The sequence below is a fragment of the Bactrocera neohumeralis genome, chromosome 5 (genome assembly GCF_024586455.1).
Source record: "Bactrocera neohumeralis isolate Rockhampton chromosome 5, APGP_CSIRO_Bneo_wtdbg2-racon-allhic-juicebox.fasta_v2, whole genome shotgun sequence".
Taxonomy (NCBI): domain Eukaryota; kingdom Metazoa; phylum Arthropoda; class Insecta; order Diptera; family Tephritidae; genus Bactrocera; species Bactrocera neohumeralis.
In genome coordinates this window covers 48,904,266-48,926,162 of record NC_065922.1, presented here as the reverse complement: position 1 = coordinate 48,926,162, position 21,897 = coordinate 48,904,266, and the positions used below count along the sequence as shown (strand labels likewise).

At 35.7% G+C, this 21,897-nt stretch overlaps 1 protein-coding gene across 9 annotated transcripts in view; it reads right to left on the bottom strand.

The window, feature by feature from the left end:
* The window catches only part of LOC126760511 (cAMP-specific 3',5'-cyclic phosphodiesterase), a 535,699-nt gene that overhangs the window by 186,068 nt on the left and 327,734 nt on the right, over window positions 1-21,897 (bottom strand). The window contains exon 2 of one of the 9 annotated variants that reach the window (XM_050476199.1): window positions 18,051-20,234. The exons of 4 other annotated variants lie outside the window; for them this stretch is intronic. In XM_050476199.1, coding sequence (XP_050332156.1) covers window positions 18,051-18,103 — 53 coding nt within the window. In that variant the 5' untranslated portion in view covers window positions 18,104-20,234. Of the gene's footprint in view, window positions 1-8,921; window positions 10,228-18,050; window positions 21,026-21,897 lie in introns of those variants that run through there. 4 more of the 9 variants (XM_050476198.1, XM_050476197.1, XM_050476194.1 and 1 more) reach the window with 4 other exon arrangements.

The window sequence follows — 21,897 nt, the reverse complement described above, 5'->3', positions numbered from 1 at the left end:
TTTTATTTATGGTTTCTTAAAAATAAGAAATTTCGAAACCTAAATAAAAAGTATGCGCAGTGTAGTAATTAAGCTTTTTTCTATACATAATAGTATTTAAAATTGCTGCATCTTTTAGGCGCATAAGCCAATAAATTTTCTAAACAGTATTCAAACAGTGTTCTTAGTGGCACAAGATTATTGAAGAACCATAGCAACATAGAAATTGGTATCATAAAATATTGAAAGAAAGAAATATTGCAACACGTTTCATGCATTGCCTACTTCAGGAGACATTATGCTTAAAATGAAGTTGTAGACGAGTTCACACAAAAATAACGAAGCAGTTCGAATTGGATCCCGCTGTGAGTGTCGTAACTGCATGAGCACATTAAAGTTGTAATTACCCCTATTCGGTTGTTCGTTCCAAAAAAACCGAAATACGAGGTCTGCTTAACTTATATTGTGGTACTAGTCCATCAAAATTATTACAAAAAGCACAAATTTGATGAATTACTGAATTTAACTCTTTTAAATTGCACATACATACATAGCTACCAAAATTAATTTTCCGATTATATAAACATATAAATCTAATTAATTTCCCAGCTTTGCAGCCTCCGCTAACATTATTCCTTACCATAGTCAGGTAAGGCGCTTTCTCCTTACCAAACTGCTTCATAGAAATTAAAAAATTAATTCATTTTCATTTGCAGGGCACGTGAAATGAGAGAAATAGGTATTACATTACCGACTGAACGACAGCAAACTGAAGATAAAGATAAACAAAACTACAGCATTTCAAGCGGCGGGAGACGAGGTCAAACGAAAGCGGTGGAAAGGAAAAGGAAAATGAATGAAAAAAAATCGTACGGAATGAGTGACCCTGAAATGTTTGTTGGACCCACTGTCCCCACACAAGGCAGAATGATGCCAAATCAAAGGCGTAGCGACAACTAGAGTAAAAGAAAAGAGTTTCCTATTAAGCAAAAGTTTTTGCATTTGCAATACGAAAAAAGAAATAAAAAAATAAGGAAAAAAAAGAAAAGAAAAGCATTTGAGCAAAAACTAACTTTACCGAATAAAGTAGAAAAAGGTAAAATCCTAATGACTAAAGGTGTATGTGTGTGGAAGGAAAGCGCACAAACACCGACACGTACACTCAAATACACACATATACACACTGCCAAGCTCGTCGCATAGGAAAAATAGCAAAATGGAGCTGCTGCAGACAGTTGATGAGATTGAGGTGCAAAAGCGGCATGCGAGCTTGCAGCGTGTGGAGTCCCACGCCCAAACACACACACGCGAAAGCTTTGAAGTTTGCGCGTGTGCCGCTGTGTAACCTCAAAACGCAATTAATCAGCTTAGCAGGGCGCACAAGTAGACTCTTCGGTGATTTTGAAGAGCAAATACGGAAAAAAATCAAAAAGAAATAAAAAAAAAAATAATTAAAAAAAAATAATAAAAAATACCAAAAAAATTCGGTTTGCTTTCAATACCGATTTCCTTCTGATTTTGCTTTATTTACGCGCAATATTAGACAAATTTATGCGCGCACTCGTCGCGGTCTCGGCAAATTTCCCATGCAGTATTTGCAATTTGCCTTATTTGCTCACTTAATGCATTAGTATCAGCTCGAGCACCTTGAGAGCGCTTCACCGGCAAGAAAAATTATTTAGCAAACTTTTATTGGATTCGGGAGCGGAATGAAATTTGGGAAATTTTCTTAATTTTTACGCGTTGCTTGGCGACAAGCTGAAAGTACCCTTCTGCTATCGCTTGCCAAAACCTTTGCCTAGGCTGTCTTTTGTGTTCAACTTGTCGCGCACACATTACCACCCTCTCTATGCTGATAACTGTATTTGCTACTAAAGGTCCGATATGTATGTGCGTGTTTGTGATGTCAACTGCGTTAGCCGTCGTTGTTGAACTCAGCGCGTAGATGTAATGAATTTCAGCCTACTAGGAAATATATCAGTGGCCAAAGTTAAATTCACACATTTACGATTATTTTTTTTTCCTCGATTTTGAAAGCAAAATAATTGAAACAAAAAATTGTTACTTAAATTACATTAGAATATAAAGTACAAGACGAGCTAAAATATTTCAAAAAGGTGTTTAGAGTATAAACTGTCAAGTTAAGTGTGCCACGAACTTTATAAAACTCTGAAGAAAACGTCGAAAACCTTTGTGGCTTATATAATAAATACACTGCTGAGATCAAATTGAATTTTGAGACCCAACATTCAATAATGGATAATAATTATCTAATAGACCACGTCCAATACGCAGTGATGAAAATGTAGCAGCCATAGCTGAGAGTGTACACGAAGAGTGTGGCGCCGTTCGCAGCAACTCGGACTGACGTATGAAACGACTTGCATTTTACGTCGAGATCTTAAATTGAAAGCGTACAAAATACAGCCGCATCACAGTCCCCAGGGACATCGCTTCGCTCTATGGGCTCTTGAATGGTTCCAAGAAGATCCCATGTTTTCGAGCCAAATTTTGTTCAGTGTTGACATCATTTTCTGGAACAATGGGTATGTAAACAAACAAAATGGCAGCACTTGGGACAAAGAGCATCGTGAACAATTTCAATAGCTGGCGTTTCTTCTGAAAAAGGCAACGGTTTGGCGTGGTTTGTGGTCGGTGGAATCATCGGTCCATATTTCTTCAGAAATGATGTCAGTGAGAACGTAATCGACAAGACGGCGCCAGTTTCTACGCGTCAGTCAATGGATTTATTATTGAGAGAACACTTCGATGAGCAGATGATTTCAAGTTTTGAACCGGTCGATTGGCCACCAAGATTGTGTGATATCACACCGTTAGATTTTTTTCTGTGAGAATATGTAAAGTCTTAAGTCTATGCGGATAACCCCGCTCGAACTGGTCTTCGAAAATTGTACTCAACGGATGGACCGTCTGAGACGTAGCCGCGGCCAAAATTTGAAAGAGATAATCTTAAATCATGAAAAATGTTCTTTCGAACGATGATAAATATTTCCCATTAAATTTAGAGTTTCTGTGTTTTTTCTTTAAAAAAGTAGGGAACATCGAAATGGGTCACCTTTTGTTTATTTCGACAACTTTTTGATTTGAGAAGATAGCTTCATGGAATTTGACATGAATTATTCTCTAAGACAGCGATAAAATCTCCGAAAACATTTTTCGAATCGGAATACTATATAATACATATGTATATCTATCATATAAAATGGCCAACCAAAATCATGTTCTTGCTTGCAAACTTTTGTATATGGTGAGAGTATTCTAGCTGCTGTGATGCTTCGATGATTTTAATGAATATTTATACAAAATATTATATTTATTTTAAGTAATTTAGGAGTTTCAGTTGCTATCATAAAAAAAAAAAAATACAAAAGATAAATCGTTAAAATGTTGACTGTTTTAAATCGTACATATTGGTTACTTTTCGGAAGTATTTTTTTGGGTTAAGTTAGAAAATAGAAAAATGTAATCTCTTTAGTCAACAAAGATACACAGAAAACTTATTTTCATATGTAAGAACACAAGTCAAGTCAGATTAATACTGAAATTTCGTCATCAATTTCAATCTACAGATTATTCAAAATCAATTTCGCAAATTTCACAAGGAAATTTTCTTTAAGAAATTCAAATAGTTACGACAACCCTAATGACTAAAAAATTTCATTTACAGAAAACTAAATTTCTTTACATTTACAAAACACTTTAGAACAACCCTAATGTAAAAAATATATATTTATATTTAAATTTCCATACCAAACCTCAACTAGCTAGAAAATGAATATTAATTCTGATTCGAGCGTCACCTATGCTATAACATTTTTTCCAGCCCAACGAATTCAAAGCTTTTGCAATAATTCAACCACTTTTGGATTCACTGTTTTCAGTTTTTTTTTTGTGTTACTGAAAATTCAGATTGCCAAACACGTCAACTTGTTTGCAACTAAAATCAGTCAATTATTTTCCATCTAAGTAAGTTCGCTCGTAGCAACCTAGCAACAGCATGGAGTGGCGAGCATCATCTGTTCGCCATATACGTGCACAAACTGATTACCGACAGCCGTTACGAAGCTGGGTGGCTGGCGGGGTGGCGCACAAAGTGCGTTCGGTGCTTACCGCAATGGCAGACGGCAATTTTCGTTTGGCCGATAGTTGAACTGGGTAATTTGTATGGAGCAGCATAGATTTATTTGGATTTGTGGATTTCTATATTCGTGATATTTGCTTTACTAACAGCAGTCTTATTTGCAAAACATGGTTTTCGTGCGCCTGTACATATATATGTAGGAAGTCTTGTGCGTGCGCGCTTACTTATTGCTCGTTGACTAGTGTTGTTCTCTGTCGCTCTTATGGCGCTTTATCGTCAAAGTATGTACTTGTTGTTGTTGTTTGTTATTACTATTTTTTTCTGCTGGTTTTGCTTTCCTTTGTGGTTGACATTTCATTTCGTTGCTTTTGTTATTGCTATTTTGATTGAAGATTGCTTTGTTGATGACAGATAACATTGTTGTTGTAGCTACTGCTATTGCTTGTCTAATTTAATGTTATTTCTTGTCAACACTGCCATTGTTGTTGGCATTGTGACGTCGAGGCAGCGTGCTCACTCACTCAGCGCATACACTTCAAAGCAAACATTTATTTGCATTTCGGAATTCGTTCAGATATTTTCCTTTGATTTGTAATGGAAAACCTCAATTCTAATTAATTGATATTAAATTTTTTTGAGCAACCCTCTTAGCAGTGTGAAGTGATTTGAAAGCAGGGAGGTTCACGGAAAAGAGTCAAATTAAAAATTAATTGAAAGTCCTGGACATGTAGTATGTATGTGTATACTTGTGGGGGTGAATTCGTGAAATGAATTTGTGTTTTGTGGAAATACTGATTAAATTGTAAAAAATACTGTTATTTTTTGAAAAAAAATGTTAGCACATTTTGTAAAAATAATGGTAAATTTTATAAAAAAAATACTGGCACATTTTGTAAAAAATACTATTAGGTTTTGTGAAAAAACACTAGTACATTTAGAAAAATACTGGCAAATTTTGTAAAAAATACTAGTAAAAATTGTAAAAATAGCAGTAAATTTTGTAAAAAAAAAACTAGTAATTGTAATTCTAAAATAATGTTTTCCCTCATTAAAAATTATTATTATTAATCAACAATTGAACTGCTGTTAAGTTTACAAAGGTGGCAACGCTTTAGAATTCTCGCTATTGCATTTATTTGTAAGCTATTTTATTCAAAAATGCTGGTAAGTTTTATTATAAGTATTTATTTTCATGAAATAAAGAATTTACTGCTAATTTTTTCAGGTGGCAGCTCTATAGAAGTAGTTTTCGTAATTTTCATTATGCCTTTTATATATTATTAAAAAATACTGGTATATTTAAGTGAAAATACTGTATACAAAAATACTACATTAGAAAAATTAACCGAACTGCTATTTTTAAATTCCATTAGTGGCAACTCTTTTTAAAGTTTTTTTTAAATGTTTTATTATTCTGGTATTGTCTTCAAACATATTTTATTTTCAAATACAATTTTTTTAACGAATCGGAACTTGCTTATAATTTTTTGCATAGGTGGCAACCTTTTTTATATCATTTTTTTAACTAACTATATAACTGGATTATTTTATTCATAGCTACTGGTGTACTATATTTTAAAAATATCTTGGTAAAACATAGAAACTGCAGTCTAATTTTTTTTTCATATGTGGCAACTCTGATTGAATTACGCAAATTTTCAATGTTTAAATTGGCGCAAGAATTTGCAAATCGAATGCAATAAACCGACGAACGAAATTCAATGCTCCGAATCACTATCGTAAAATACCCTGCTTTATTGGCTGCCAGTGAGGCACACAATTTCGGCATATTACGGTATTACAAAAATTCTCTTGAAATATAAAATTCCAGATGCGAACATCAAATTTCGAAAGTTGCGTATAAATCAAAAGTGATTTGCTTTTGTATTCAAGTGATTGCTACAATACGCTGCACATACCTAATTTTCTAACGGGCCGCATTTGCTAACCGAGACCACGAGGTACGAGTACAGGCTTGTGTAATTGCAGAATTGCTGGCGTATGGTGGGTGTTCTGTGCGAAAATAGTGTGGCTGAGTGTTTTTGCCGACAGAGAAATGTATTTCAACTATGCCATTCTTAGAATAAATAAATACATACATAAATTACACAAAGTTATGTGATGTCTGTGTATGTCGAGAAAGCTATTGATGGGTGCAAAATATTACACTGTCGTACACTATTTAACAAAATATCGTAAAGAGCAAGATACCTAATAGATTTCTGATGAACAAATTCAATTGAGGGATGGAAATATATGAATATATAAATATATGAGGTCTCGCTAAAGTTATTTCAGTACTTTAGGCATTCAAATTGTGTAGAGGAAAGTTAAATATTGGGTAGTCGAAAAATTCTTTTCGTTTTCTAATTAAATTTTAAGTTATTTTTTTATATTTATAATAATAAATGAATAAAAAATATGTACCATTTTGATAGACCACTTTTAGGCATACGAAAAAACTTTTTCGACTATCCAATATTTACCAATTAAATAAAATTTTGTCACTTTTTCAAACGTAATTTTTTATAATATATAATAATAATCAGAAGAAATTAATTATAAGCAGAATTTCACTTGCAAAACATTGGTATATATGTATGTATATATTAAAAACTAATAATAAATTTAAAATTTAATTTTAAAATTTTCAACGTATAATATTATATTCACATAATTTTTAATTCAATAACATAATTTTAAAGTTTCAAGTTTCGAGTTTTGAAATTTTGAAATTTTGTTTAAATTTTTAACAATATATATACTATAAGTTTTTTTTCTTAATTTTTAGGTGAATAAATAAACTTTGTTCAGCACCCAATTGCTGCGACTATGGCTCTAAATCACTACCTGTATTCTGTATTCTGTTACCAGGTGTAATTAATTGAAATTCTGCAGACTGTTAGAATACCATGTTTTGCAAAGCAATTAATTTATGCTAGAAAGGGTACAGACAAGTATAATAACAAGAAATTACAATACGGTACAAGACAATATTCGTTTTATGTGTTTTTTATTGTTGTTTAAAAGTTTTTTCTTTGACGCTCTTTTCGTGTGCCCTATAATCTATTATATGTATGTACATATATAAGTTGATGTATAAGCATATGTGTACAATTTTTCTAATTAATATTAATATGGGTGGGTGCGGCTAACACGGTGGACAGCAGCAGAATAATTAAAATTTTTGGCAAATCAAAAGGTACACGCTGGTGCATCATTTGTGGGCAAAAAGAAAACAAAAAAATGTTTTAATTGTAATATTTAGATTTTTTTAATTTTATAATTTTAAAATTTTTTTTTCAAGTGTATTTATAAAAAATTTTGAAAATCATTAATTAAATTTTTAAATTTTTGGTAAATCAAAATGCAAAAAATTATTTTAATTATAAAATTAAAATTTTTTTTAATATTAAAATTTTGAAATTATTTTTTTTTTTAGATTCTAAAAAATTTATTTATTTTTATCATAAAATTCAATTTTCTTTAATGTTTATAATTTTGTAATTTTTTTTCAATCAAAAGGCATAAACAAATTAATTTGATCATAATATTCAGATTTTTTTAATATTTAATTTTTGAAATTAGTTTTTTTTTTTAATTCTATAAAAAAAATTATTTAAATTTTTGGTAAATCAAAAGGTGCAAAAAATTATTTTAATTATAAAATTAAAATTTTTTTTAATATTAAAATTTTGAAATTAATTTTTTCAGATTCTAAAAAATTTTGGCAAAAGTTATTTTTATCATAAAATTCAGATTTTCTTTAATTTTTATAATTTTGAAAAATTTATTTTTTCAATTGCATAAAATAGCAGATTATTTCAGTAAATATTGTATATAATATGAAACTAAAATATATTTTTTTTGCAGATGAAACTTAAAAACAAAAACAAAAATGATATTTTTAGATATTTGAATTAATTTCCGTTGCATAAAAAAGGCAATTTAATTTTTTTATTGTTATATGGAATTAAAATGTATTTTTGAATAATATATTATATATATATTTTTTTAATTTTATTATTTTAAATAAACTTGTGTTTTTATTTATTATATAAAACTAAAATATTTTATTTTATTTATAATTTTTTTCCAAAAAATTTGCGCATGTATGTACATACATATGTATGTATTTAATTTCTGCCGATTATAATGATACATTTTCTTATTTGCAAAATTAAAATTTTTAATTGTGCCCTCAACAAAGTACACTTTAAACTATGCCACTGGTATTAGTAGTTTTTAATATATACATAAATACTGACATTTTGCAAATGAAATTTTGCTTATAATTTATTTCTACTGATTATTATTATATATTATTCAATGCCCTACACTATTAGTTATACCACCTGTCTACCTTGTTTTATTGAAAAGTGGGCAGCAATTGATTAACAAATCTACGTGCATGCATGTAAATATGTATGCACATAGATATGGTTATTTGCTTTTGCATACATACATATGTATGTAAGTAGGTTGGCTGTAATTTAGTTAGCAGCTTGGTTGACCTTGACTTTCATCTCGATACGCGTTCATTAAATTCGCGTGGCTTGCAAAATGAAATGCGCTACAGCATTATATACTACAAAAAAAACAGCTTTTAAGCCTGCATAAAAGCATATACTTGCATATGCTATGTACATAGACTTGTATATACACGTACACATGTGTATACACAAGCATATGCATACCAAACTGTTTTTAATCAGTCATTAAAACGCCGCAAAATCCTTAAGTGGCTTTTTAGGCCGGTTTAAATTTTTTGGTGGTGTTTTTATTTTATGTTTTTTTTTATTAGTTGCTTGCAATATTTGCATAATAATTAATAGCATACCTCGGCATAAGTCGCAAATACGCACGAAAGCACATGCGCTTGCACACACATGTACATACGTGCATGAATGAAACACGTCACTGCAGGCGCTGTCTATACTGCAGTGCCAGCACACAACACTTTTCACTTTTCAATAACACTTCTTGCAATTATTTTCACAACTCGATTTTTGATTTCCGATTTTCGTAAGCAACTCCACGCGTTGGTGTAGTTAACTGCTTGGCCGGCGCACTGTAACAGCGCCAGCCTGTCTCACTGATAGTCCGAAATGTCAGCGGCAGTGCATTAACTGCCTTATGTTTCCTTTTGTTGTTGCTATGTTTGTGCCGATTTTTTTTTTTCGTTCTCACTTTTAATTCACTTAAGTAAGGTTGCAATTGTTGTGATGTGCTCGTGCACAGTTAAACACACGCGAACACACACACGACTAATGCAAATATGTGCGAGCACAGCTGCACTGCTACCGATTGCACTGTTGCTTTGCCTTATGCGCCTTTTGATTTCTGTTTTTTTCTTCGCTTTTTTGCTGTTCTCCCCGCACCAGCGTCTGCTGCATGCACGACGTGCGGTCACTGCTATTGTTTTCAGCGCGATTGAGTTGGCTTTTTTTATTATTTCAAGAATTCTTTTTTATAGCTTTTGATAATTTACCGCCACTGCCATTTGGTGGGCGAGTGGCATCACGCCACAGCTGCTGTACTAGTGACGTTTTAGCTATGTAATTTATTTTTAAGCAGTATATCGTTTTTTTCACGCTGTCACACTTTTCTTCAAGCAGTGACACTGTATTTTGTTTTTTTGCCTGCCTGATTAGCTTTGCGCTGCTGTGACCTACTCACTATGCAGCAATGTGTAATACATACGGCCCGACACTGCACCGCACTGACCGCCTCACTCAATGGAAATGACAGATTTGCCGTTCGGGCATTTTAATTTTTTTCAATAAATATTTTTTTCACCTTTCAGCTGCACAGCGTTTGGCTTTTTTCTCGATTTGGTTCGTACAACGGCACACGCACGCGTATCAACGACACTTTTCACCACCGTCCACTTGAATTATGTACGCGTATATATTTTTTGATTTGCAAGCAACGTGTGTATTATTTAAAAAACACTAAAGACTTTGCTTAAAATGTTAAATGGCTGAAAAAAATGTATATGTCTCATTGCTGTCGTCGCGGCGACATCGAGAACTCGAGACGTTGAAAATCACGAACCGCACGAAGTTATGAAAACCGATGAAGACGATGTCGTTGCTGGCGAGAAAAACTGCACAAAAATTCTACACAAACACACGCACACATAAACGCAAAGCAGCACCCGTGAGCAGCAGCAGTGACAGAGAGGTGAGTGTAACGTTAAACAAGAAATCATGAAAATGAATATGCGTTGAGCAGCATGTGCTTAAAGAGAGCGCGAACGTATGAGCGCACGTTGTTTTGGAGCATTAATGCGGCGCTGAGCTGTAGTCACACAGTTGCGGAGATGAAATAAATGAAATGAACCAAAAGCAGCGAAGAGCAGCCGAACGAAGTGGTCTGACGATTTCGGTAACACAACAACGTCAACAAAAATAACAAAAAGCACTAAAATTGCCGAGCGACAGCTTTGCTGACGACGTTTGTTGATTACGCGACGATGGCAAGGCCGGCTGGCAGGTTGGTTGGGTGGCTGCTGCGTCTAGAGGGTGCGTAAAAGGGAGGGGTGTTATGTGGAGAACATACAACGAGCACGCCATTAAACTGTGTACGACGCTCAGCCAAAGCGCCAAGTGACGAGCAGCCAGCGCAAGGCGACGATAGCGCGTAACCCACAGCAATAAATCAAGAATTGAGCGCGCGCCAAAGAGAGCGCAAGCGAACGCTACGCACTAACCAACAAAAACAAAATACAACTAATCACCAAACATACAAGTATATACGCCTGTAAAACACTTATCAGACATTGTTGAGGCACCAGCAACCAGCAAGTGCTAGCTCCAATTGGGCGCATAAATCACGCTTCGTGTTTTCGAGCGGAGCGCAAACAACCGGCGCCAAGTGAATTTGGAGCAGATTGAAAAGTCAAATGATTTTCATGAGAGCCAAAATTTGCCAAATGAGCGCGTGTGCGTAGCACATGGCAGAGCGCGCATATGCGTTGCCAAAGCATTGACAGATAAACAAAGAAGACAAATCTCGGCAGCTGTCAAATTATTATGTTTATAATGTCAGATTATGTGCGTGCGACCGACGATCAAGGCGCTATAATGTTGGTTGTGTGCAAACGCCGGAAGAGCCGCATATTGCACAGGGTTGGTTGAGAGTGGCAGGTGCGCCAACCTAATGGCTATGCGCTCGTCAATATGTATTGCTCTGCAAGAGTGTATTGTCAAATGAGATGTTGGAGCGCACAATTTTTGTTTGTTTACTTTTGTAGTAAATTTGACAGTCGGCACAAATGTCACCTGAAGTTGTGTAAATGTCAAAACAAGTGACACTTTTATTAAAAAACTTGACTTAGATGACTTTGGCTGCGAGAAATTTGAAAATAGCGTTGAGCAGGCAGGTCAGCGACAAGGTCAGGCTTGAAAAGAGTGGTAAGGATTTCTGCAAAATTTTATACGAACTTTAAGTCAATATGGGCATTCATTATTTTTTTTTTGCTGGGCAAAGCTACTTTATTAGAGATTCTCACAATTTTAAGCACAAATTAAATTCTTCTCATTAAAACACATCCCTGAGGGTGGTGGGTAAATGGGTGGCGACTTTAAATCTGTAAAATATATGCGGTGAGTGCTCTGTAACATTTCAGCATCACAAACTCTGCACGGCTGAGCAGCGCTTACCAAGCGCGCTCTAGCAAAAAGTCATGTGTGAGCAACTGAACGGGCGCGAGAGCGCGCATCGACAACTAACCACGACGGCCAAAAGACAAATCATTTGGCAATTGTTTTGGTGGGATTTTGTGGTTACATATACCAGCAGCGCGTTTTAGTGGAGAAATGCTATACTGCAGGTTGAGCGCGTAAAAAGGAGAGAGAGAGAGAGCGCACGCAATGCTAGCGTGTATGAGTTTGAGCGCACAATGCGAGCGCTGGTAGCTGCGCGTGTGTGCGACGTGTGCTTATCTCGCTTATCTCAGTGGTTCATATTGGATTTCCTTCCACGCTTTTTTCACCTTTTATTTTCTTTTATTTATGGAAAACCCGTGGGCTTTCGCTGGCTTTTAGGCGGCTTCTTTTATGCTCTTTTTTTTATTATTTATTTATTGCTATTTTTTCACGCGGTCTACTACTATCTACATACATACTTATCAACGACAACAATAATGCCTGCCAACACGTTTCGGTAGCTGGCTTCAGCTGAATAATGGTTCGTGTTGCCGCCGATTTGGTTACTTTGGCTACATTTCGACGCCATAGTTAGAACAAGTTTGGTAAGTAATAGTCCAGGTGGAGGGCACTACCAAGTGTTCTGGTGTGTGCGCGTGTGCGTGTGTGCACAAGTGTGCGATTAGAAGGCGTTCCACTGTTGCGCCTAGTCTATCAATGATTAATAGCTTACAATTATAAATTTGTTAGCGCATTACGCGAGGTATTAAGTAACACACAAACACTGCGCGCCATAAGTTTGCGTACCATGTTGTATATATCTACATGTACCAGCTTTTTTTTTTAATTTTTACTGTGTTTGCGTGGTATTAATTTTAAATGACTTACGTTTAGTAAGCTACTAGACTATTAGTTAGTGTGCAGACGGCTTTTGAAGGACTTTAGGTGCTTAGTGCCTACCAAACTATGTGGTGTGGCAAGATATGACAGTAAAGATACTTAGATATGTGTACATAGATATATTTATGTAATTATCTGATAAGCCTTTATAATTTTGTATACTGTTGTTTACGTTAGCGCACTCCAAGAGCTTCGTTAATATTAAAAAAACATTAAAATAACATAAAAAATATTATTAATAACTGCACATTTATTTACCGTACGCTTTTGGACATTTTGCAATTTTCGATATTTACTAAAATATATTTTATTATTTATTAAGCAAACAGCCAAATTCAATTGATTTACACACTCATTAAGTCTTTGATTGCTTTGATTGGGAAATTGCTTCTATAAAAGTACTCATACGAGTACTTATTGCCTACTCTTTTGTACAGGGCTAGATTAGATTTAGCAAATGATAGCTTTGATTTACTGATTTTTGCTGGGTTTTTAAATAAATAATATATAGATAGCTTTATGTTTATGTATGCGAGAGTAAGCTTCTATTTGAATTTTGGTGGTAAAGGTGAAGTTGGCTAAAAAAAAAAGTTTGTTGGAGGTGCTGTTAATTTATATTATTTTATATAGGAGTTTCTCTTCAGTACTACAACAACAAGAGGTAGTCGTTTTAGCATTGGATTGTGACTGGTGACGTAAGAATAATTGAGGTTTTGCACTGAGACCAATGGTCCATTGTGCTTTCTGCTAAGTCACATATGGTCACAAAGCACTCTGCAACAATTTCAGCAGCTTGCTGGGCGCAATGGAGTTGATGTGTTTCCTATCAACATCAATGAATCCAAGGGTCCTGAGTCTGCTTTTACAAATCGATGGGAAATCTAGAATCAGGTGTTCGGGAGTTTCCGGTTTCGTGTCACAACACAAGAAATTTGCCCAAGAGACTAAGCAGATTGCAGTGCCCAGTGTAGAACGCAACAAGGAGATGGAATTTGTCTCGGCGGAAGCTGATCATAACCTTGGTGTAACTTCCTAATAGTAATTTGGCGTGGTGCATCTCTGTTGTGTGCTGCCAGTGCCGTTATTTTCCACTTTATTTATCCTCAGTGTGGAGCAACTTCTTCTTGGTGTTAGATCCCACCGCAATGCATTGCTCTGCCCCCACCATCCTGGAAGTCGCAGCAGAGCTGGCTAGTTCGTCGGCCAGCTCATTGCCAGCTACCCCTATATGCCCCGGCATCGCGATCTGGAGTACACGGTTGCAAACTGACAGGCTATTCAGCCCTCGAATGCACTCCTCCTAATAGCGATTCGACTTCATAAGCTGAGATCGCTTTTCATGCCGCTTGACTATAACTGAGTGTAGCGATACGCTGGTTGCGATAGTTGCGTTGGGGAATGATTACTGATAATTGACTTATAGCAAAGGCTTCTGCTTGAAAGATGCTCGAAAAACACCCAAATTGGTATGGATAGCTTTGTATGCGGTTCCGCAATGTCTGCTCCAAAGCCTTTTGGTGTTTTCTAGTCAGTGTACTATTGGATAGTGCTGCTCTCACTAATAGGTCGAGTGTGGAAACGCTCCACTCCGCCTTACTGCCGAGACTAACTTAAAACTTCTTTTTGAAGTTAACCCTCTTCGTATTGCCATCTCTTGGAATAAAAGGCAGTGATGTGTCTTTCTCCAAGACCATCATTTGTTTAGACGAAATTATTTTCCCTTTGTCATACCCCTCTACTGCTATGAGCAGCATGGTATGCTTCGCTGCCTGTTTGATCACCAGTTACAGCGGTGATGAAAAAGAGGTGCATTACGATAACTCAAGCCCAAAATATCAATTGGGAAACCTGGCCAACCAGCCAACTAATGGCAACGCCGAATAATACCGACGCCAAAATATTGCTCTGTATTTGGAGGGATCAGAATGAATTGCTGTATAATGAGCTCCTTAAACTAGGTGATACCATTATTCAACTCCCGACAACAATTCATCAAAACAAAGCAAGAAACTGTTGAAAAGCGCCCTTAATTTGAGATTAGACGCGAGGCAATAGTTTTTCATCATGACAACGCTCTGCTTTATGTTGCAAAGACCGGTTTAAAAATATTTAGAAAACAACTGCTGGGCAAATTTGCCTGTTCTGCATTATAGTTTAGATCTTGTTCATTGTGATTACCATTTGTCCCGGTCGAAGCAAACCATTCTAACTCGAATAATATTCACAACAAAAGAAGATATCAAATATTTACTTGATTCCCAAAATCGCCAAAATATAGTCATAGATCCAAGAGTTATAGCATAAATAGATTCAAAACTGCAAGCATATTACCATGTCCTGAAAGATCTCTTGAAATTGGAATCTATGGTTGCTTACAATGCCCGTGTAAGCATCTTTTAATATTTTGGAGAAATTAATAGTGGCCTATGTTTAGATGGCTAAGATTTCACCTTAATAACAGTGGATAAACATCCTTTTATAAAAGAGAGTGTTTTTCTGTCATCTATAGAGGACGGAGAATAAATTGGGGGAGGGAGTATCGAAAAAATGAATTAATAAATAATTTACACTGTTCCAAATTTTTATTATAATTTTAAGAGACAGTTTATTTTTGCTCGAAGACAGAGAGTACTGTCGAGCCTTACATTTTGAAAATAGTGAATTCGTATGAGTTCATGTCTTCTGTATGTAAACTAGCAATGCGTAAGAGAACTCGGCAGATCGAGTGATCTCTTAAAGAAAGCATTATTTTTATGACCTTAACATTTAACCTCACTGAAGGCGAGATAAATATGTATTTCATAACAGTTTATCCTAACTCAAAGCATAACTTTCGATTCACACTTGGAACCCTTTTAAATATAACTTGTAGATACAATACCTAAAATACACCATCATATTGTAAATTGTCAACTCAAAGCAAGCAGAGTGGCAACTGTGAAAATAATGAAGTTTCAGTTTAGCTTCGCGAGCTTAGCTAATAAAAAATGCTCACTTAATTTCGCGCTTTTAACAGCGCTCGTTAAAACCGTACATTCATCATGTACTTATTATACAATTTAATCACTTTGAAAGGCAGGTCTTTTTTTCAGTTTTTGTGCCCATAAAAAGTAGCACTCTTTTGCAATTTTTATGCATTTTTCCTAGTTAATAGAGCAAAACACGTTTAACAGTTAGTGCAGAGAAAAGTAATGAAGTAAATGACAAAAAAGTGAGCAAGTACAATGCACTCGTCACGTTTCGCCAAGTGACTATAGTGAACCATGCGACCGACCCCCGCCAAAATTCCGCCGATGAACTTACGAAAAGATCTGCGCCTGCAACTGTGTGAGTGCGAAATTTACAGAAAGAGCGCAAACAATTTGTATTACAACAAAAGGACAGTGAAAACGAGGGTTATGGTGAGTGAAAGAGAACGGCAGAGCGTGAGCAGTACATGGAATCTAAGCTCCAAAGCTATATTTGTATGTATGTGGGAATGTACATATGCGTGCTAAATAGACTCTAGAAAGGTAGTAATTTCATTTGCATTAAAATGTAGTAACATTAAAAAGTATTTATGCAGTCTTAAATCCATTGAGTAGGTAAAATCGCAGCCATAAATTTTAATTACTGGCGATAATTGGCTGTAAACAAGTGGAGCTGCTTTATTTAAGAAATCTTTAAAGGTGTATGCTTAGAGATATGTTAGAGGGATGCAGTGAAAGCATATCTCCGGCGCGTCTCAATGAAACTTGAAGAGCTGGGAGGAACTAATTCTATATAAAAGTCAATAAAAAGTAAAAACCACGAGTGGAGTTCTATTCTAAATTAATGCTATTTCTTTAAAAACCATAAGAGTGAGTGTAAAAGAAGGCTTTATAGTTTAGTTCCATAATTTCAACTGCTTTTTTTCCACATAGCATATCATTTCGAGTTTCCTTTTTGGAGTTTCTGTGGTCTATGCACTTGCAAGTCAGAAAAAATAATTATTCCAAATTTTTTCCAATTTTTTATTATATGAATTAGCAGTCGACTCTCTAGTGGACCTCCGAAAAAATGTATCTACTCTGAGATGATATATTTATGTGCTTAAAATTATCTCGAATCCAAAAATCAAACAATATTATGTTACTATAGATCGATTTTTGTTTTTGAAAATATGGCTCCCCAAAAAACCATTTTTTTTTAAGTATAAACTTCTCTAGTGGTATAAGGAATCGAGATATAAAGAATTCTTACAAATAAGCTCATTTATACGAAGCTATTTGTCGCGTCAACTTCAGCAGCAGTCAACACAGTGTGGTCACAACTGGAAACATTAACATAATACGTTAAAGTGACGTCACTGGTGAATAACATTTTGTCCAATGCGATGTCGGACTGACGTACGGAACGACTTGGCACATTTTACGTCGAGATCTTAAATTGAAATGGTATAAAATACAGCTTGTGCAAGAACTGAAGCAGTTGGACCTTTCCAAGCGCCATTGCTTCACTTTATGTGCTCTTGGAAAGTCCCAAGAAGAGCCGACGTTTTCGAGCCAAATTTTGTTCAGCCGTGAGGCCCATTTCAAGTTAAATGGGTATGTAAGCAATCAAAATTGCCTCATTTAGGAAGAAGAGATTCAAGAACTGCCATTTCATTCAGAAAAAACAAGGTTTGGTGTGGTTTGTGGGCGAATGGAATCTTCGCCATGATAACCGACTATTTGATGACTGAAATTAAAGTTCGTGATCTCGGGGACATTTGGTTTCAACAAGACGGCGCTACCCCCATCGCATCAATAAATGAATTTATTGAGAGAACACTTCGGTGAGCAGTTTATTTCACGTTTTGGGCCGGTCGATTGGCCACCAAGGCCTTGTGATATGACACTGTTATACTTTTTCCTGTGAGGATATGTAAATTCTTAAGTCTATGCAGACAATTCCGCATCGATTAAAACCTTTAATCATCATCAGCACGTGTTTTTTTCGCCAGTTACCAGCTGAAATGCTTGAACGAGTCATTGAAAATTGAACTCGCGACTAACATTTGAAGGAGATAATCCTTAAAAAGTAAATGCCAAAAAATGTTCTTTCGAATGATAATAAAGATTCCCTATAAGATGTGAAGTTTCTATGTTTTTTCTTTGAAAAAAGTAGAGAACCTCGAAATGGATCACCCTTTATGCTTTTTAATAGTACCAAAGATTTTCGTTACTTCCAGGATAAGTTGTCAAAATTAAGTGCTTTTTGAAGGTTATATATTGGTTTAAAGTCATTAGGAGCGAAATATAAAAATTACTAAGAAGGGGTCATGATAACTCAAGATCTCATAATTGACGACAAAATAAAGATATATGAAATTTTAAAGTACTCCATAACTCCTAGTGAGCACTGCACCAATAAAATATATAATAGCTTAACACCTAAAGTAAAGAAAATGCACGTACCTTGTTGGTGAGTTGCGAAAATTATAGCAACAACAACAGAATGAGCACACCATATACACCAAAAAATTAACACCACCACACCACGTTGCCGACGCTGTCGCTGTTGCACCGTCCGCACCGGCTGCTGCCGTGTCAACACCTACTGTAGCACCCGCGTTACCAGCTTCACCACCAGCACCTGCACCTAATGTTGCCGGCACAGCACCAAATCCACTGGTCGGCGCGGTTGTAATGGGCACACCAGCCGCCGCTTTGCCGCCACCGCCACCACCCTCGATCAAGCCAACGCGACCACCAGCCGCTGCACCAGCGATATCAACTACAATCAGCGAACCTGCCGAGGGCGTAGACGATTTTCGGCGTGCGCGTGCTTTACGCGCGCTGGGCGATTGGATTTTCAGAAAATGTGCTAAGCGCGCGCGTGTCGCCTTGATACCGCTGGCGGCGCTGATGGTGGCGCCAATGCTGCCAATGCTACCGCTACTCAAGCGTTTCACCGCTGGCTTAAAGCTCGGAATGCTTGGTATATGGTAGGTTTGTTGCTGCTGCTGTTGTTGTTGAGTTTGTGTTTGTTGTTGTTGGGCGGTGTGCGCGGGTGGCGCTGGCGGCGGATACCGCTGCGCCTGTGACTGTGTGTTGGTTGCAGTCTTGTTTGCTGTTGTTGTTGTGTTGGTGGTATTTGTTGTAAGTGTTGTGTGACTGGCAATGGCAGCCGCCGGCGGCTGCGCTCTTGCCGTCCTCACCTGCGTCGCGGTCGCACCTTTGCGCTCCGCTCTTGCCGCCAGCGCACGTGTCGGTGCGACCGTCGTGATTGCCGGTGCGCCGATGCACGCTGCTGTTTGTGATTTTGCAAATCGTTCAGTCTTCTGTTGTGTGGCAGCCGCCTCCGCCGTAGCTAGTACAGCGTGGGTGTAGGCGTGGCCGTGGCCGTGGCGCGGCGCTGGGCTTGCTGTCACTGGCTCTGAATTAAATGTGATTTGCTTCTTTTTGCGCACTTTCTGCTTCACTTTGCTGGTCGCCTTCAGCAGCGGTTGCGTTTGGTGTGCTGTTGTTGTTGTAGCGGCAGTTGTAGTCGCGGTTGTGGTTGGCGTGTGTGGTGCGCTTGTGGCAGCAATTGCAATTTCTGTTGAAATTGGTGTGCTTGTTGTTGTTATGTTGGTGGGTATGTGGGTTGTTATTGTTGATTTTGTTGTTGCGGGGGTAGTGATGGTGCTGCTGTTGGCCTGTGTATCTTTGTTGTTGAGAATTTTCACGTTTGCTGCTGATTATGTTGCAATGTTCGCTGCTGGTTGTTGTTGTTGTTGTTGTTGCTAATGTTGTAATTTGTCGGTGTGTTCAGGTTGTTGTCTTGTGGTCGCAGCGTCTGCAGCGTTTCTTTGTAATGCCGTTGTTGTTTGGTGCGTTTGTTGTTAATATGTTGTTGTTGTTGTTGTTGCTGATTGCTGCATGCTTAAAGTTGATTTGTGCTGCTGATTGCTGTTGTCCGACTTTTATGGCTTTTGTCGTTAATATTGCTAAATATTTGTGGAGTTGCGGCAAGTTGTTGGACTATTTTGTTAAATTTTTGTATTGTGCTTTTTAGTTATTGTTGTTGCATTTAAAACTATTTTGTATTGTGTTTTCTTATTATTGTTGTTGCATCTTAAAAATATATTTTTTGCGTCGTTTTTTCGCTCTTTTACTGCAGCGCTGATGATTTAGTGTGCTAATATCAATTTTTTTGTTGTTGTTGCTTGTATTATTTTTATGGAAATTTATTTTTTCTTGATTTCCATAACTTTCCTCTTCGTTACTAATTTCTATTTAGTAAATTTTAATTTTTTTGAATTTTTTTCAAACTCATATTTGAAGTTCGCTGCTACAGCCACCGTCTAATACACTTATTAAACCGCAATTATTACTTCAGTTGCTAAGATTTTATTGCAGTTTCTTAATTTTTCCTTTTGTCATAACTTTTTTTTTTAATAAATGCCCAGCAAATCAGAGAAATCTCGGTGTGAATCCTTAAGGAGCTCCAGCTCCAGGTGTCTAATTGGCACTTTGCGCCCGATTTTGCTGCTTTCTTGTTTACTACAACAACAACTATTATTTTCCATACATTACTTGATTTTAACTTTCCTTGTTTAAGTATTTAATTTGCATTTTAGTTTAATTTTTCAGAATTTTTCAAAATTTTTTCACAAGCTACGAAATTTCACCTTTTCTGCTTGCACTTTAATTTCCCAGCTCATTTGCACAATTTTGCTTTGCATGCAGTTTTCCGGTTGCGTACTTGCTGCTTACTTAAATTTTACTTTTTGACATTTATTTTTTTATTTACTGCACTTTACCGCGTTTTGTTGCGAATTTTTGCTTGCTTTTTCGTGATTGCTTTTGATTTTTTATTGCTTTCTTTCGTTTCCCTGCTTTCATCGCACACACATTGCACAGATTTTGCACTCACATACTTTCCATTTGTTTATTCCGCTACACTTTTTTCACATTTATTTTATGTAAAATATTAATTTTGCACATGTTCTCCAGTGTATCGTAGCACTAAAAATATTAAAGTTGTAATTTGGTAAAAAAAAATTGAAATAAATATAAAATTTTCGGCTTTGATTTTTTTCAATATTTTTTCGCTGCCGCCTGCATCTTTTTTCTTTATTTTTTATCACATTAAATTTGCATTGTTTTTTTTTAATTTTTTTGCTGCAAAATTGCTCGTGAATTTCAATTTCAGCCGCTTATCGCTGCTTAGCGAAATAAATTCTTCTTATTTTTAACAAATTTTTTTTATTTTATTTCCATTTTATTTTTTTCCACACTTCCAGCTGCTTCTTTCTGTACGCTCTATCACTATTCACGAGTGCACACGCTCTGACTTATTTGTATACAATTCGGCATGCTGCTTTACATAATTTCCATGCTCGCGTCTACGTGATGAGAAACTGTCGCCAGCGGCTTTTTTGTTGCAATTTTGTTTTTGTTTTAGTTTTTTTCTTTACTTCTATATGTATTTTTTCTGCTTTGTTTTGCGTGGAATGCTTTAAGCTTTAAGGGTGCGGTGATACAAATGTCGGCAGAGAATTTATCTACTCTTTGGCATTGAATCGAAATGTGACGAATATTAAATAGAACTATTTAAGAAGGAAATACTTTTAGAAGTCGCGTACTATAGAACTATTTTGGGATACTGAGTAGAAATATATGCAGTGAGCGCCAATATCTGATTTAAAAAATAAGTATTTAATATTAAAAAAATTATTTAAATATTAATATTAAATATTTAAAATTAAAAAAATAAATTGAAATATTTAAAAAAACATTAAGTATTAAAAAAATTAATTTGAAGTAAATTAAAAAGTAATAATTTTGATCTTATTTAAGAAAAATTAATTTATCTTTGAAGCAAATTTCTATTTTGTACTTCACTCAATTAAACAAGTTAGTAACTAAAGTCCGTCTTAGCATTATCAGCATTCAAAAAAAAAATATATATAAACCAAAAACGAGTTTAGAAGACATTCCAGTTTTTAATGGAGAAAATCAGGTTTTTGTTTTTTTTTAAATATTGGGTCCATAATAATATTCGAAACATCACGGCTGGTTATTATTCCATTGCCCTAATAAATCAAACAGGCGTTAGCTTTCCCAGGCCTTGTCCTTAAGCACATTTTTCAAAATAATTCAGTATATGTCAGTCATTTCTAGCGTCAATCATTTGAGGCAAAAATTCTTCTTCTTTTGTAATCCAAGGCGACAAACTTTGTGCCCGATAAGTGTTCCTGTGGGGAGCTTTTCTCTATTACTTTATTGTATGAAGGAAATCTCAACCGAAAGTCAGCGTACTTTGCTGAAATTTTTT